Below are 14,556 nucleotides of genomic sequence, written 5' to 3'. Positions count from 1 at the left end.
CAAGCGCCAGTGTGAACAGTGCGTCCTGCTGACAACACAAATGCCACTCATTGTGGGCGGAAGTTTTTTGTTGACAGGAGAGCCGACAAACAGCGGATACACTGCACAACTTTTAGCGGCATGGCTGTAGCAACACACCCATGTTGCTAAAAGCTGTGTAGTGTAGACATAGCCTCAATATTAGGAGCTGTTCCCTCTCTGGGTGCCATTCAGCCTTTAACATCTGCTTCCTCCCTCCCACATCCCCATGCTTGCTACTTTTATCTCTACCTTGAGTGCAAACAGCTTTAGAACTATCCTTCTGAAATAAGGCATACTTTGAATACTTAAAAAGTGACCCGTCATTGCAGGATGAGTGTCCTGGAGGGGAGTCATAGAAAGCCACGTTCGATGTGACATAGGAATGTGAGAGGGTAGAGTTCTGGAATCTAGATATAAAACCACCAGAAATTACAGAGATTCCATTTTCCTTGTGGGACTATTGCCAGGAATGAGCTGAGTCTCATGACCACATGCTTTCCAGAACTAAAGAGTTTTTGCTGGAGTTGTGTTAGTCTGCCATCTAGTGAATAACACTGAAATGAACACTTGCCAGAATTGGAAGGGATGTGAGAAAGAAAAATTTGGTTATCACTTGGTGGTGGTAAAGATATGTTTTAATTGCACACAAAAATGACTATGTTAAAAGAATGTTATTTAGGTTGCAAAGTCTAGCACTCAAAAGTTTGCAAATGCCAGAACTAAGGTTGTCTGTGCAACCTTAATTATGTACCTTTGTGAGTATACATAGTTCTTATTACATGTTCACATACTATTCCCTTCATTCGGTGCACAGGTAAGACAGTGTTGATCAATATTTCTTTTTGCTTTCATCATGTGATGCCTTATTTACTGCACACCATCCAAAGCTTTCACTGAATACAGCATTAATTTCCTCATGGCCTTTTCTAGTAAGTTCATAATGCCTCACAAATGTTAATTAATTTATCTTTACAACCCCACTAAGAGCTAGGGTAACTGAATCACTGAGAGATTAAAGCCAACATTGTCAAAAGTATCCACACATTTTGGGTGCCCAGTTTGAGACATGCAGAGCCTGGTTTCTCAGAGGTGCTGAGCTGTATCTCCGGCTTCAGTGGTGAGTGCTCAGCTCCTCTGAAAAGGAGGCCCTAGGTGTCTCAGGTTGAACCTAGAAAATGTGGGGCACACAATTAGGCCACAATCTTGCAAACATATATGTCTATGCTTAACTTTAAGCATGTGACCATTCCCACTGAGGCAAATGAGACTACTCACTGGCTTAAAGGTAAGAACAAGCATAAGTGTTCACAGGATTGTGCCTTAAATTACTAATGCAAAAGAGGATTGCTCTCTGCCCTCAAATTAGCTGAAAAACATTATATAATTCTCTTTTGTATAGACTCCATTTCACTCCTAAAGATTTCAGTTGAGAGCCAGAATATCTAATTGTTGGCTTAAAGTGGATGTCATGCTGTTCCTGATGTTTAGCAGTCCATCTTCAGTTAAAAAGTGAACCCTGAAAATAAAGTGCTAATAGAAAGACCTGCAGCCATAGATTCCAGCTCATTAAGTTTCCAAAAAGGTTTACAAGAACAATGTAAATAAATAATTATTAAATAATAAAAGTTGACTAATATTTGTATAAGAAAGGAAGAAATAAGTGATTGAGTGGAGAAGAGTAGTCAAGTTAAAAAGGAACAGGAATTAGGGAGAGAGAAATAAATCTAAATATGGGTGAATTGTATATATTTCCTGGAAAGCTGACCCAAATATTTCTAAGGATGTTCATTTTTATTTCAGTATTGTGCTAAAACACACAACCAGGGTGAAATCCTGGCCCCACTGAAGTCAGTGACAAAAATCAATAAATTCCTTAGTTTATATTATTGTGCTAAACTACATTTAATTTACGCATTTCACCCCTTCCTGCACTCTGTTCACTAAGCCATCTCTGACTACTTCTAATATTCCGAATCTCTAAGCATCTTCCACATCCTTTTGTGTACTAGTGTTAAAACATAAGAAGTTCCTGTCTACTCTGCAAAATGGAACCATCCTTTATTCACATAGTATCTGGGTCCTCTGACAGAAGTATTTCATAGATTCATAGGTTTTAAAGCCACAAGGTACCATTATGATCATCTAGTCTAATTTCCTCCATAACATAAGCCATAGAACTTCACTCATTTGTAATGCTGACAAGACCAATGATAATCACTAACACCTTGAATTGCACTTGGTAGTGAACAAGCTATGATCACAAAGACTTGAGCACACTTTAGATGCCTGCAATTGCCCATTCTGCTCAGAAGGCATCCTGCATCAGATGAAGCTGCTGGCTGATCTTTTAAGCTATCCCTAGGTACGTGGGGATACCTGCCGTACTCAAGACTGATGATGACAAAGGAGTGCATGAATCAGAAAGAATCATAGAAATGTAGGAGTGGAAAGGACCTCGACAGGTCATCTAGTCCAGTCCCCTGCACTGATGCAAGACTAAGTATTATCTTAGATTATCCCTGACAGGTGTTTGTCTAACTAACCTGTTCTTCAAAACCTCCAATGATGGAGATTCCATAAACTCTCCAGGTCAGTGGTTCTCAAACTTATTTGATCATGCCCCCTTCTTGGTGTCTGAGGTAGTTTACACCCTCCTGGACCTTGGCCAGCAGTCGCCACTCTCTGGCCACCCAGCTCTGAAGGCAGAGCAGAGTGGCAGCTGCTGGCCAGGCACCCAGCTCTAAAGGCAGTGCCACCGCGAGAAGCAACACAGAAGTAAGGGTGGCATGGCATGGTATTGCCACCCTTACTTCCGAGCTGCTGCTGGCGATGGCACTGCCTTCACAGCTGGGCAGCCATCCAGCAGCCATCACTCTCTAGCTGCCCAGCTCTGAATGTGCATAGTAAACTTTTTTTCCTTAAAGCTTCTCAGGCTCCCCAGAATACATTCTGCACTCCCCAGTTTGAGAACATCAGCTCTAGGTAATTTGTTCCAGTGCACTCCTTACAGCTAGGAAGTTTTTACTAATGTCTAACTTAAATCTTCCTTGCTGCAATTTAAATCAGAAATAACTATAGTCTTCTGGCCATTATAGATGATAAAAGGGACCCTCACTGTATCTGAGAGTCTGGGAGCAGCAACAAAGCCAATGGTACAGCTCAGCTGAATTATTTTGGCAAAAGGTGGCTATATCAAAGGTGTCCATGATTCTTGAAATACAGTTAGGTTCTCTCCATTTATAGTGTAGTGTGGAGTGTCAGATGAATTCAGTTTTTTAATTATGGTCTGTGGAGATGAGGTATGCATTTTGGACTACATTCTCCCTTCAAACCAAAGAACACCCACTGAAATCAATGGGAAGATCGTACAAAATTCAAGGGTAGAATATAGCCTTTATGTAGTAATGGAGCCACCCACACAAGATATCTGTTGACCTGATGGTGGGGCCCACCACCACTCTTCCCTAGGTAGACTCCTTCCCCCCACAACCTCCGACCAATGCTTCCTTGTCTTCAGGCAAGCAACAGTCCATCCTACCCAGTAAAGGACTCTGTTTGGTATACTCTGCACTACCCCACTACCTCAGAAGAACTATGATGGAATGGGAAGAGTAAAGGCTTCCCACAGAGCCCTCTGATGAGGTGAAGAGCTCTGGGTTTCAGACATAACCCATAAGAATTGAACAGGACAGTTCACACCTCTTAGAGACATTGTTTCAGGCCTGCTCTATGCTTAAAATTTAAGTTGACCTAGATATGTCACTCAAGGATGTGAAAAATTCACACTTCTGAGCTACATAATTAAGCCAGTCTAAGCCTTAGTGTAGACAGCATTAGGTCGATAGAAGAATTCTTCCATTAACCTATTTCCACCTCTCAGGGCTTTGCTACACTTGCAAGATAGAAAGCATTAAAGCAGCCCTGGGCGCCATAACTCCTGAAGTGTCCACACTGGCAAGGCACGTAGAGCACCTGGACTCTGCAGCTGGAGCGCTCCTGGTAATCCACTTCCATGAGAAGCATAAAGCTTGCTATGCACCGGCTGAAACACCCACACATCAGTGTGGACAAGGTGTTGCATTAGTGTGCTGTGATTGGCCTCCAGAAACATCCCATAATCCCCTGAAGTCAAGTGGCCACTCTTCTCATTGTTTTGAAATTGGCTGCAGGCATGCGGATATCCCCTTTCAAAGCTCCGTTTCTGACAGCCAACATGCTTATCTGCTCCAGGACAAAGCAAACCATTAGTGTGGAATGCTGCTGTTGTGAGTGTGTGAGAGAGAGAAGCGGGGGGAGGAGGAGTCTGCTGCTGTCTGAACTTACAAGACAGCATGCTGACACGCTTTCAGCCCCCCCAAACCACACTGTCTCTCCCTCCACTTACACACAACACATTCCCTGTCACACTCCACACACACACCCGCATTTGAAAAGCATGTTGCAGCCACGTGATAGCTACCACAATGCACTGCTCTTTATTGTGTTGCAAGAGCTGCTAATGTGGCCATGCCAGGCTGTGGCTACACTTAGCACTTCAAAGCGCTAAGTGTAGTCAAAGCGCCAGCGCTGGGAGAGAGCTCTCCCAGCGCTGTCCGTACTCCACCTCCCTGTGGGGAATAACGGACAGCGCTGGGAGCCGCGCTCCCAGCGCTGGAGCTTTGACCACACTGGCGCTTTGCAGCGCCGCAATTTGCAGCGCTGGAGAGGGTGTGTTTTCACACCCTGCTGCAGCGCTGCAAATTTGTAAGTGTAGCCAAGCCCCCAGTGTGCTTGCAGCTGACAGTATAAACACACAGCAGTGTTTTCCCTGCTGCAGACTCCGAAGGCTGGTTTAACTCCCAGCGCTCTACATCTGCAAGTGTAGCCAAGCCCAGAGAGGTGGATTTGCTGATGATGAAAGAACCTCTTCCATTGCTATAGGGTCTACACTACAGTGCTACAGCAGCGCAGCAGCAACTATGCTTCTGTATCACTATTTCTAGTGAGGAACTAGCCTCAGGATGTCTCTAGACTCAGGAAGATGTAGGGTTTGGCTACACTTGCAGGTGTGCAGTGCTGGGAGTTAATACTGTCTTCATACAGCTGTGTAGGGACAGTGCTGCAGTGTGGCCACACTGACAGCTACCAGGGCTGCAGTGTGGCCACATTTGCAGCATTTGCAGTGGTGTTGGGAGTGGTGCAATATGGGCAGCTAACCCACAGACCACCTCTTCCCATTCTGGCGCCGTGGGTAGTGGGAAGGGGGCGGAGGGTACGGGTCATTCTGCTTCCTGTCCCAACACCCCGTGATGCATCGCTTCACATCCCAGCAATCCCTGTTTTTCCATCCACGTTTGGCGCCATCTTGACTCTCTCAATGGTTTCTGTGCAGCACAATTTCTGTGGGAAATGGAGCCCGAACTGCTGAGGAATATGCTGACGAGTCTCACCAGCACATCACGTTTGGCAGTTGAGCTATTCCTTAAGATCCAAAGTGATGAGGAGCCCGACAATGGTAGCGAGTCGAAATTGCTTGTGGCATTCACGGAAATGCTCAGCACCATGGAACGCTGCTTTTGGGCTTGGGAAACAAGCACTGAGTGGTGGGATCATATCATCATGGAAGTCTGGGATGACGAGCAGTGGTTGCAGAAAATGAGAAAAGCCACTTTCATGGTACTGTGGCGCAAGGACACGAGATTAAGAGCTGCCCTGCCGGTGGAGAAGCAGGTGGCTATTGCAATCTGGAAGCTGGCAACTCCAGACAACTACCGATCAGTCGGGAACCAGTTTGGAGTGGGAAAGTCGACTGTTGGAATCATGTTGATGCAAGTTTGCAGGGCCATTAATTGCATCCTGCTAAGAAGAACCATGACTCTGGGGAAGCGTGGGAGGGTCTTCTACAGCAATGCAGATTCCGTCCTGGCCCCTATGCAGCTTGTCTGTGTGCAGCAATGGTCTCCCCACCCCTCGCGGCACAGTGGCGCGGACGCATTAGCCTGACTGAGACAAGGACCACCGTGGCTCTCCCAATAAACTTGCGCAAGCGCATTGCCCATGCTCTGGCTGAAACTTTTGAAGAGATTACCGAGGCCGATTACCGCAACATGATAGACCACATCAATGCGCTATTCTGCATCTAGGCATGCATGCATGCAGCCCTAACCCTCCCTCCTCTCCCGAAAAATTTCCATCATGAAAATAAAAGCCGCTTACCGGGAACTCGCTCCTCTGTTTGTCCTCCACCAAGTACCGGCTGCTGCGACTGGCTACCTTCCTCCTGGCTTGAGAAGAGCTCCTGGCTGCATGCCTCCAGGGACTCCGGGGTGTCTCCCCCACCCCAGTACCCTCACTCTCGCTTTCCTCCTCCTCCTGCTCCCCCTGCTCTTTAGTGTCCATCGTGGTCTTCGGAGTGGTGGTGGGGTCACCCCCAAGTATTGCGTCCAGCTCTTTGTAAAAACGGCAGGTCGTGGGGGCAGCGCTGGAGCGGCAGTTTCCCTCGCGGGCTTTGCAGTGGGCACTCCGCAGCTCCTTCACTTTAACCCTGCACTGCAGCGCATCCCGGTCATGGCCCCTTTCCAGCATGGCCCTTGATATCTGCCCAGGTATCGTAATTTCTACGGCTGGAGCGCAGCTGGGACTGCACAGCTTCCTCCCCCAAAACACTGACGAGGTCCAGCAACTCGCCATTGCTCCATGCTGGGGCTCGTTTGCCACGAGGAGCCATGGTCACCTGGAAAGATTCACTGATTGCACTCCACACCTGGCTGAGCAAACAGGAAGGGGATTTTTAAAATTCTCGGGACATTTAAAGGGCGGGTCACCTGAGGCCAGGGCAGTAGAGTTCGAACTGATGAGCAGAGTGGCAGAACAGGCATTCTGGGATACCTCCGAATACCTCTGGAGGCCAATAACAGCGCTTTTGGTGGCCACACTGGCGGAGCAGTGCTGCATCAGCAGCACTATAGTCGTTATTCCCCAGGCCGAGGTGGAGTACAACCAGCGCTGTAGCCAGGGAGATACAGCGCTGTATGTGCCTTGCAAGTGTGGACGGTGAGTGAGTTGCAGCGCTGTAAAGCCACTACCAGCACTGCAACTCTCCAGTGTAGCCAAGCCCATAGTTATCCACTACACTCAGTTCACATTTAGTAGGTTTTCTTCAAAATTTATGTTTTTAAAACACTATAGCCTAGATTCTGACAATTGGAATATATCATGAGGACCACATACATGAAGTGGGCTGAATGTTTGACAGCAAGAAACTTCTGAATAGCTTGAGATTCAGTTATTTGAACAATTACCTCTTACCCTATACTCTGAGGTAGCAGTTAAATATCAGCTGGGCAACCAATGATTGCCCAGCTGCTATCTCTGAGAGCAGCTGCCTTTGAAATTTGCTACACTCTGTGGTCTGCCAGGGTTTGAAATTCACAACCTTCAGGGTGTAATGTAAAGTCCATTTATCTTGTTTAGCATTTGATTGACCGATCCTACTTTAGTTGTTTCTTCAAGCACCATGTAATTTGTATCTTTAATTTTTGTAATTGAAGCACCTAAGGTGCCACAGTAACAGCTGCTATAAATATTGGTACCATACATAAACTCCTTTGTGTTCATCCACTGATGCATAACTCCTGCCATAGTCAGTTATTGAGCAGTGGAGTCCACAGTGAATTACTCAAATAATTCACATCTAGTTGTGTATTTGCCCTTCAGCTTCATGCCTATTGCTGAACAAAGCATGAATCACTACAGTGTAGTTCAAATTAGAAATTGTCTTGTTGCTTTAACTCTGTGAGCCTTTCAAAAAAATTAAGAGAAGCTCTGTGTAACAAGAAAGCTCAGATCTATAAACTGTTTTTCATGTTATTTCCAAACACAATCTATAATTTAAACAACACAGCCTTTGCAAATGCATTTGGGCTGACTCTTGTTAGGTAACAGACTTCACCTCCCACACATAAAATAAAATTCCTTTTCAATCACACTTTCATGAAAGCCAATAAACATAATTGAAAAATAATTCAAAGCTTCAACCAGAACTTGCAACAACCAAAACATCTACAGGCATTTTTCTAAAGGAATTTTATTTCTGTAACTTAGCCCTGGTCTACACTACGAGTTTAGGTCGAATTTTGCAGCATTAGATCAACTTAACCCCGCACCCATCCACACGACGAAGCCATTTTTGTCAACTTAACAGAGTGCTCCATTGTGACTGCTCTGGACAGCACCCTCAACTCAAATGCTCTGGCCAGGTAGACAGGAAAAGCCCTGCGAACTTTTGAATTTCATTTCCTGTTTGGCCACCGTGGCGAGCTGATCAGCACAGGTGACCATGCAGAGCTCATCAGCTCATGGAGTCCCAGAATCACAAAAGAGCTCCAGCATGGACCGAACGGGAGGTACTGGATCTGATCGCTGTATGGGGAGACAAATCCGTGCTATCAGAACTCTGTTCTAAAAGACAAAATGCCAAAACATTTGAAAAAATCTCCAAGGTCATGAAAGACAGAGGCTATAACAGGGACCTGCAGCAGTGCCGAGTGAAACTTAAGGAGCTGAGGCAAGCCTACCAAAAAACCAGAGAGGCAAACGGCCACTCCAGGTCAGAGCCCCAGACATGCCGCTTCTATGATGAGCTGCATTCCATTCTAGGGGGTGCCCCTACAACTACCCCAGCCCTGTGCATGGGCCCCATCAGTGGATTCTGATGCAACAGGGATGAAGATTTTGGGGACAGACCAGAGTTCCTGAAGATGTGAGCATCATGTACCTTTCCCGGCCATCCCACACTGATGTTGGTGAAACGTCCCTTGTGATCCACCAGTCACAGTGTTTGCAGCACCACTGAAAAGTACCCCTTTCGGTTTATGTACTGGCTGCCTTGGTGGTCTGGTCCCAAGATAGGGATATGGGTTCCGTCTATCACCCCACCACAGTTAGGGAATCCCATTGCAGCAAAGCCATGCACTATTACCTGCACATTTCCCAGAGTCACTACCCTTGATAGCAGCAGCTCAGTGATCATGTTGACTACTTGGATCACAGCAGCCCCCACAGTAGATTTGCCCACTCCAAATTTATTCTCGACTGACCAGTAGCTGTCTGGCACTGCAAACTTCCAGAGGGCTATCGCCACTCGCTTGTGAACTGTGAGGGCTGCTCTCATCTTGGTATTCTTGCGCTTCAGGGCAGGGGAAAGCAAGTCACAAAGTTCCATGAAAGTGCCCTTACACATGCAAAAGTTTCACAGCCACTGGGAATCATCCCAGACCTGCAACACTATGCGGTCTCACAAGTCTGTGCTTGTTTCCCGGGCCCAGAATCGGCGTTCCATGGCATGAGCCTGCCCCGTTGCCACCAGGATGGCCAAATTGCCGGGGCCTGTGCTTTGAGACAAGTCTGTGTCCATGTCCTCCTCACTCTCGTCACCGCGCTGCGTCATCTCCTCGCCTGCTTTTGCAGGTTCTGGTGCTGCATACACTGCAGGATAATGCACGTGGTGTTTACAGTACTCATAACTGCCGCAGCGATCTGAGCGGGCTCCATGCTTGCCATGGTATGGCATCTGTGCAGAAAAAAGGCACGAAACGATTCTCAGCCGTTGCTCTCACTCAGGGAGGGGCGACTGATGACATGGCTTACAGGGTTGGCTTACTGTAGTGTTCCCGCAGCCTCTGCCGCTCATTGGAATTCTGGGCTGGGCTGCACTGGTAACTCAGGAAAAAAGGCGAGAAACGATTTTTTGTCATTGCTTTCATGGGGGGGAGGGGGCTGATGACATGTACCCAGAACCACCCACGACAATGTTTTTGCCCCATCAGGCATTTGGAGCTCAACCCAGAATTCCAATGGGCAGAATGTGGGAACTGTGGGATAGCTACCCACAGTGCAACGCTCCGAAAGTTGACTCTAGCCTCAGTACTGTGAATGCACTCCACCAACTTAATGGTCTTAAGTGGGGACACACACAATCGACTATATCAAATCGATTTCTAAATAATCGACTTATATTAAATTGACATAATTTCGTAGTGTAGACATGCCTTTATTAGGTGCCTCTTTTAATTCTCTAAAGTTGGGCTGTAAAAGAAATAAGACTATGAGGCATGCCCACAATTGGTGTAAATTGTCCTGGTTCCATTGAACTTCACTGATTTTAATGGAGTGACAGTTTACACCACTAAAGGATCTGCTCTCTTATTTCATACTGGCCTACTTTGTGCCTGGATTGTAGTAAGAAGGTAATTCTGTTTTTAAAAGATGGAGTATTATTTATTACCAATAGCAGTCAAGGAACAAAGAAGAAGGGCCCTGAAGAGTTTACAGTCCAAACACAAGAAAATAAGCAGACAGCAGATAGAGAAAAGGAGAACAACAAATATAGAGTTATTAGGGCCATCAAGCGATTAAAAAAAGTAATCATAATTAATCCTTCAATTAAAAAAATTAATCATGAGATTAATCGCACTGTTAATAACAGAATTCTATTTAAATATTTTGGGAAGTTTTCTACATTTTAAAATATATTGATTTCAATTACAACACAGAATACAAAGTGTACAGTGCTTACTTTTTATTTATTTTTTATTACAAGTATTTGCCCTGTAAAAAAAACAAAAGAAATAGTATTTTTCAATTCACCTAATACAAGTTCTGTAGTGCAATCTCTTTATCATGAAAATCGAACTTACAAATGTATAATTATGTACAAAAAAACCACATTCAAAAATAAAACAATGTAAAATTTTAGAGCCTGCAAATCCACTCAGTCCTACTTCTTGTCCAGCCAATCGCTCAGACAAACAAGTTTGTTTACACTTGCAGGAGATAATGCTGCCTGCTTCTTTTTTACAATGTCACCTTAAAGTGAGAACAGGTGTTCTCATGGCACTGTTGTAGCTGGCGTTGAAAGATATTTACGTGCCAGATGTGCTAAAGATTCATATGTCCTTTCATGCTTCAACCACAATTCCAGAGGACGTTTCCATACTGATGACGGATTCTGCTCGATAACAGTCCAAAGCAGAACGGACCGATGCACGTTCATTTTCATTATCTGAGTCAGATGCCACCAGCAGAAAGCTGATTTTATTTTTTGGTGGTTCGGGTTCAGTAGTTTCCCCATTGGAGTGTTGCTCTTTTAAGACTTCTGAAAGCATGCTCCATACCGCCTCCTTCTCAGATTTTGGAAGGCACTTCAGATTCTTAAACCTTGGGTGGAATGCTATAGTTATTTTTAGAAATCTCACATTGGTACCGTCTTTGTGTTTTGTCAAATCTGCAGTGAAAGTGTTCTTAAAACAAACAACATGTGCTGAGTCATCATCCGAGACTGCTATAACATGAAATATATGGCAGAATGTGGGTAAACAGAGCAGGGGATATAAAATTCTCCCCCAAGGAGTTCAGTCACAAATGTAATTAACGCATTGTTTTTTAACGAGTGTCATCAGCATGGAAGCATGTCCTCTGGAATGGTGGCTTGAAGCATGCAGGAGCATACAAATGTTTAGCACATAAATACCTTGCAAATTTCAATTTGTATTCTATTGTTTAACAGTATGATTAAAACAGTCATAGGCTGTTCTACTGTGAGTTGGCTAGGATGCTATATACATCGTTTATCCTCAGTCAAGTACCCAGTGGGCACCTCTTCCTCAGACTTCCATGCAGGGCCGGCTCCAGGTACCAGCTTAGCAAGCAGGTGCTTGGGGCGGCCGCTCGGGAGAGGGGCGGCACGTTCAGGTATTCAGCAGCAATTTGGTGGAGGGTCCCTCACTCCGGTTCAGAGCGAAGGATCTCCCGCTGAATTGCAGCAGATCACGATTGTGGCTTTTTTTTTTTTTTGGCTGCTTGGGGCAACAAAACCCCTGGAGCTGGCCCTGCTTCCATGGTTTAACAGATGATAAGTGAAAGATGTGGCAGGAGAGAAGCTGACTAGAATGCCAGTATCAGAAGTCTTTAACTAAAGCTGAGTGACTGTATCATACAGAATTCAGAATTCTTACATTATTGCAGTGCAGGAGGCAAAGAGGTTTTGGCTTTCACCTTAGCTAAGGTTCTTTAGGCAGTGGTACTGTGATAATGCAAATAAATAATAAACAGTGGATTTGTTTCTCAAAGTAGACAGGTTGGTTAATCTAAATTTCTTCCTGTTGTGGAGAAGTTTCTAATTATTTTGCAGATAAAATTGAGCAGATTTAGGGTGAGCTGTCTGGTTCTGTGGCTGCAAAGCAGTATAAACGCTGTCTTCTCTGGATGAGTTTGGTGTAATACTCACTAACTTACTAGAGGTGCTGGGAGCTCTTCATCGTATAACCTGTCCTTTTAAGAGGAGTCCCTTTTGGCTGACGTGGTCCTGCTAGGTGAAAAAATTGATCCACTGCTGGTGGACATTGTTGATGCTTTCCTTACGGAGGGCAGGATGCCCGCTTAAAATGTAGGTGATGTCGGTGCATTGGGGAATTCAACCAGTCGACGGTGGGTAGGGTGACCAGACAGCAAGTGTAAAATATTGAGACGGCGGTGGGAGGTAATAGGAGCCTATATAAGAAAAAGACCCAAAAATCAGGACTGTCCCTATAAAATCAGGACATCTGGTCACCCTAACGGTGGGAGATGACTGATGGTGTTTCTACCACTTGTCAGAGGACGGTGGGAGATGACTGATGGTGTTTCTACCACTTGTCAGAGGTCCTCAGCCAGGGGTGCGGTTGGCTCTCCAGCTAGAGTGAAACAATCAGAGGGCAGCAGGGCCCCAAAGAGGCTGTCTCCCATCTTCCTCTGGCTAGGGGGCTGGAGCCACTTCTTGTAGGTGTGGCCCTGGTTCCTCTGACCCGCACCACAGTCACGCCATTAGTCTGGCACAACGCGCTCTGAAGGGGCTGCTCTTCACGAGCACTGAGCGCGGGGAAGCTGAGGCTGACATCACAATGCACAGGGGCACCACTACCAGCTCGGGAGAGTCCCAGCTGCTCCCTTCGGCCCGCCCAAGGCAGCCTCCTTTCGCTCCGTTCCATAGACCAATCCCACCTACCGTACACACATCAATCACTTCCGCCTCGCTGCGGCGTGCTGACGTCAGAGGGTGCGCGTGACATGCTGTTCTCTCCGTCTCCTCCTTTTCCGCTAGTCTCCGCCCAGCGCGGCGCCCCTACAGTTTCGTCGCTCCCTGCAGTCCTCCCGCGTACACGCTGCTCCCTCGGGCTCCCAGCAGCCCCCGCGCGGTGCCGCTCCTCCCTCCCCCGCCCCTCGTGAAAGCCGATCGGGGGCGGCCGGGCGGCCATTTTGTTCCCTAGACCCTGGGTTGCTGGAATCGGCGGCGGCGGCCGTGTGGCTGGCGGGACCCGGGGAGCCGCCGCAGCAGCGCTGGCCGCTTTTTAAAGGGTTTTAATCTGTCTCAGGGGGCCGCTGCTCGGCCCTGTTTTAACCCGCCATGTCCGCAGAGGGAGCCGCTGGCGACCAGGTGAGCGGGAGCTCCGAGGCCGGTCCCCTAGGGGCAGCGGCCTGGGGTGGGCAGCGCGGTACGGGGGCGGCGGCGAAGCGAGTACCCGCGGCCGCGTAGGCCTTGGATGAGCGGCTTGGCTGAGCCTCCTCTGTGGCTGGGGGAGGGGGCGGTCGAGCCGCAGGGCTCCGCTGGGCGTGTGCACGGGAGCAGCGGGGAGGTGGGTGGGAGGCGCGGAGCACAGGCTTTTTTTTTTTTCTTCCCTTTAGACTTAGGGCTCCCTCGACCAACTGCCGAGCCTTACCGTAGGATGGTGGCACAATCAAAAAATGGGCCCGTTCTCGCCTTCCCCCAACACACATTGTACGAAACCTCAGACTTCCATATTTAACCAGATACAGTTGGGAAACGCCTGGCATGCCCCACGGTGGGTGCTGGCCTTTTAGAGTAGTTAAACCGAAGACATTTTTAAAAATTCGCTTTCCCTGTCCATGTTGGCAAGCACGTTTTCTTTCGAGTCAACTTGGACAATAGGAAGTGTAATCGGTTTCAGTTTCTGGATACCATTCACTACTAGTAGTACTATCTCGGTTTCAGACTCCAGAGGATAGTTGAAACCCAATTAAGCTGTTTATATACAAATATTTTATTCGCCTTTGTAAAATAAATTTAAGCTTTGAGCTTATACTAAGAGATTGTGTCCCTTTAAATAAACTCTTCTGAAATTTAGAAAAATCACTAGAGTAATGTACTTTAAAATGTTTTAATCAACACATTTAACAATTAAAATATTAAAACGTACTTGTTCAACAGAGGTGGTTGTTTTTCCCCTGAACAGATTTGTAATGGAGGGAATCTCTTCCCTGTTACTTTTTGTGCGGCAAATACCTCATTTTAATTACTTTTACATCAACTTCATTGTGTGTTTAATATGCTGTTGTGGGAAAATAACTTTTCATTAACTTGTTTTTGTTTATTTTATAGGCAGATACAATCTGGTGGTGTACATCATCCCCCTTAGAACTGGTGTTACTATGAAATGCTTTCTTTATTTACCAGCTTTCTTTCTTTTCTTTCTACTTTTGGGTATTGAAGAGCCTGCTCTG

At 46.4% G+C, this 14,556-nt stretch overlaps 1 protein-coding gene across 1 annotated transcript in view; it reads left to right on the top strand.

The window, feature by feature from the left end:
* Positions 1-13,135: 13,135 nt before the first annotated feature.
* The window catches only part of CSTF3 (cleavage stimulation factor subunit 3), an 80,283-nt gene continuing 78,862 nt past the window's right edge, over positions 13,136-14,556 (top strand). Inside the window, exon 1 of the mRNA XM_039534192.1 lies at positions 13,136-13,471. Coding sequence (XP_039390126.1) covers positions 13,442-13,471 — 30 coding nt within the window. The 5' untranslated portion in view covers positions 13,136-13,441. The remainder of the gene's footprint in view (positions 13,472-14,556) is intronic.

This window comes from Mauremys reevesii, linkage group 4, assembly GCF_016161935.1.
Source record: "Mauremys reevesii isolate NIE-2019 linkage group 4, ASM1616193v1, whole genome shotgun sequence".
Classification (NCBI taxonomy): Eukaryota; Metazoa; Chordata; order Testudines; family Geoemydidae; genus Mauremys; species Mauremys reevesii.
This window is presented reverse-complemented; position numbering and strand designations above follow the sequence as displayed.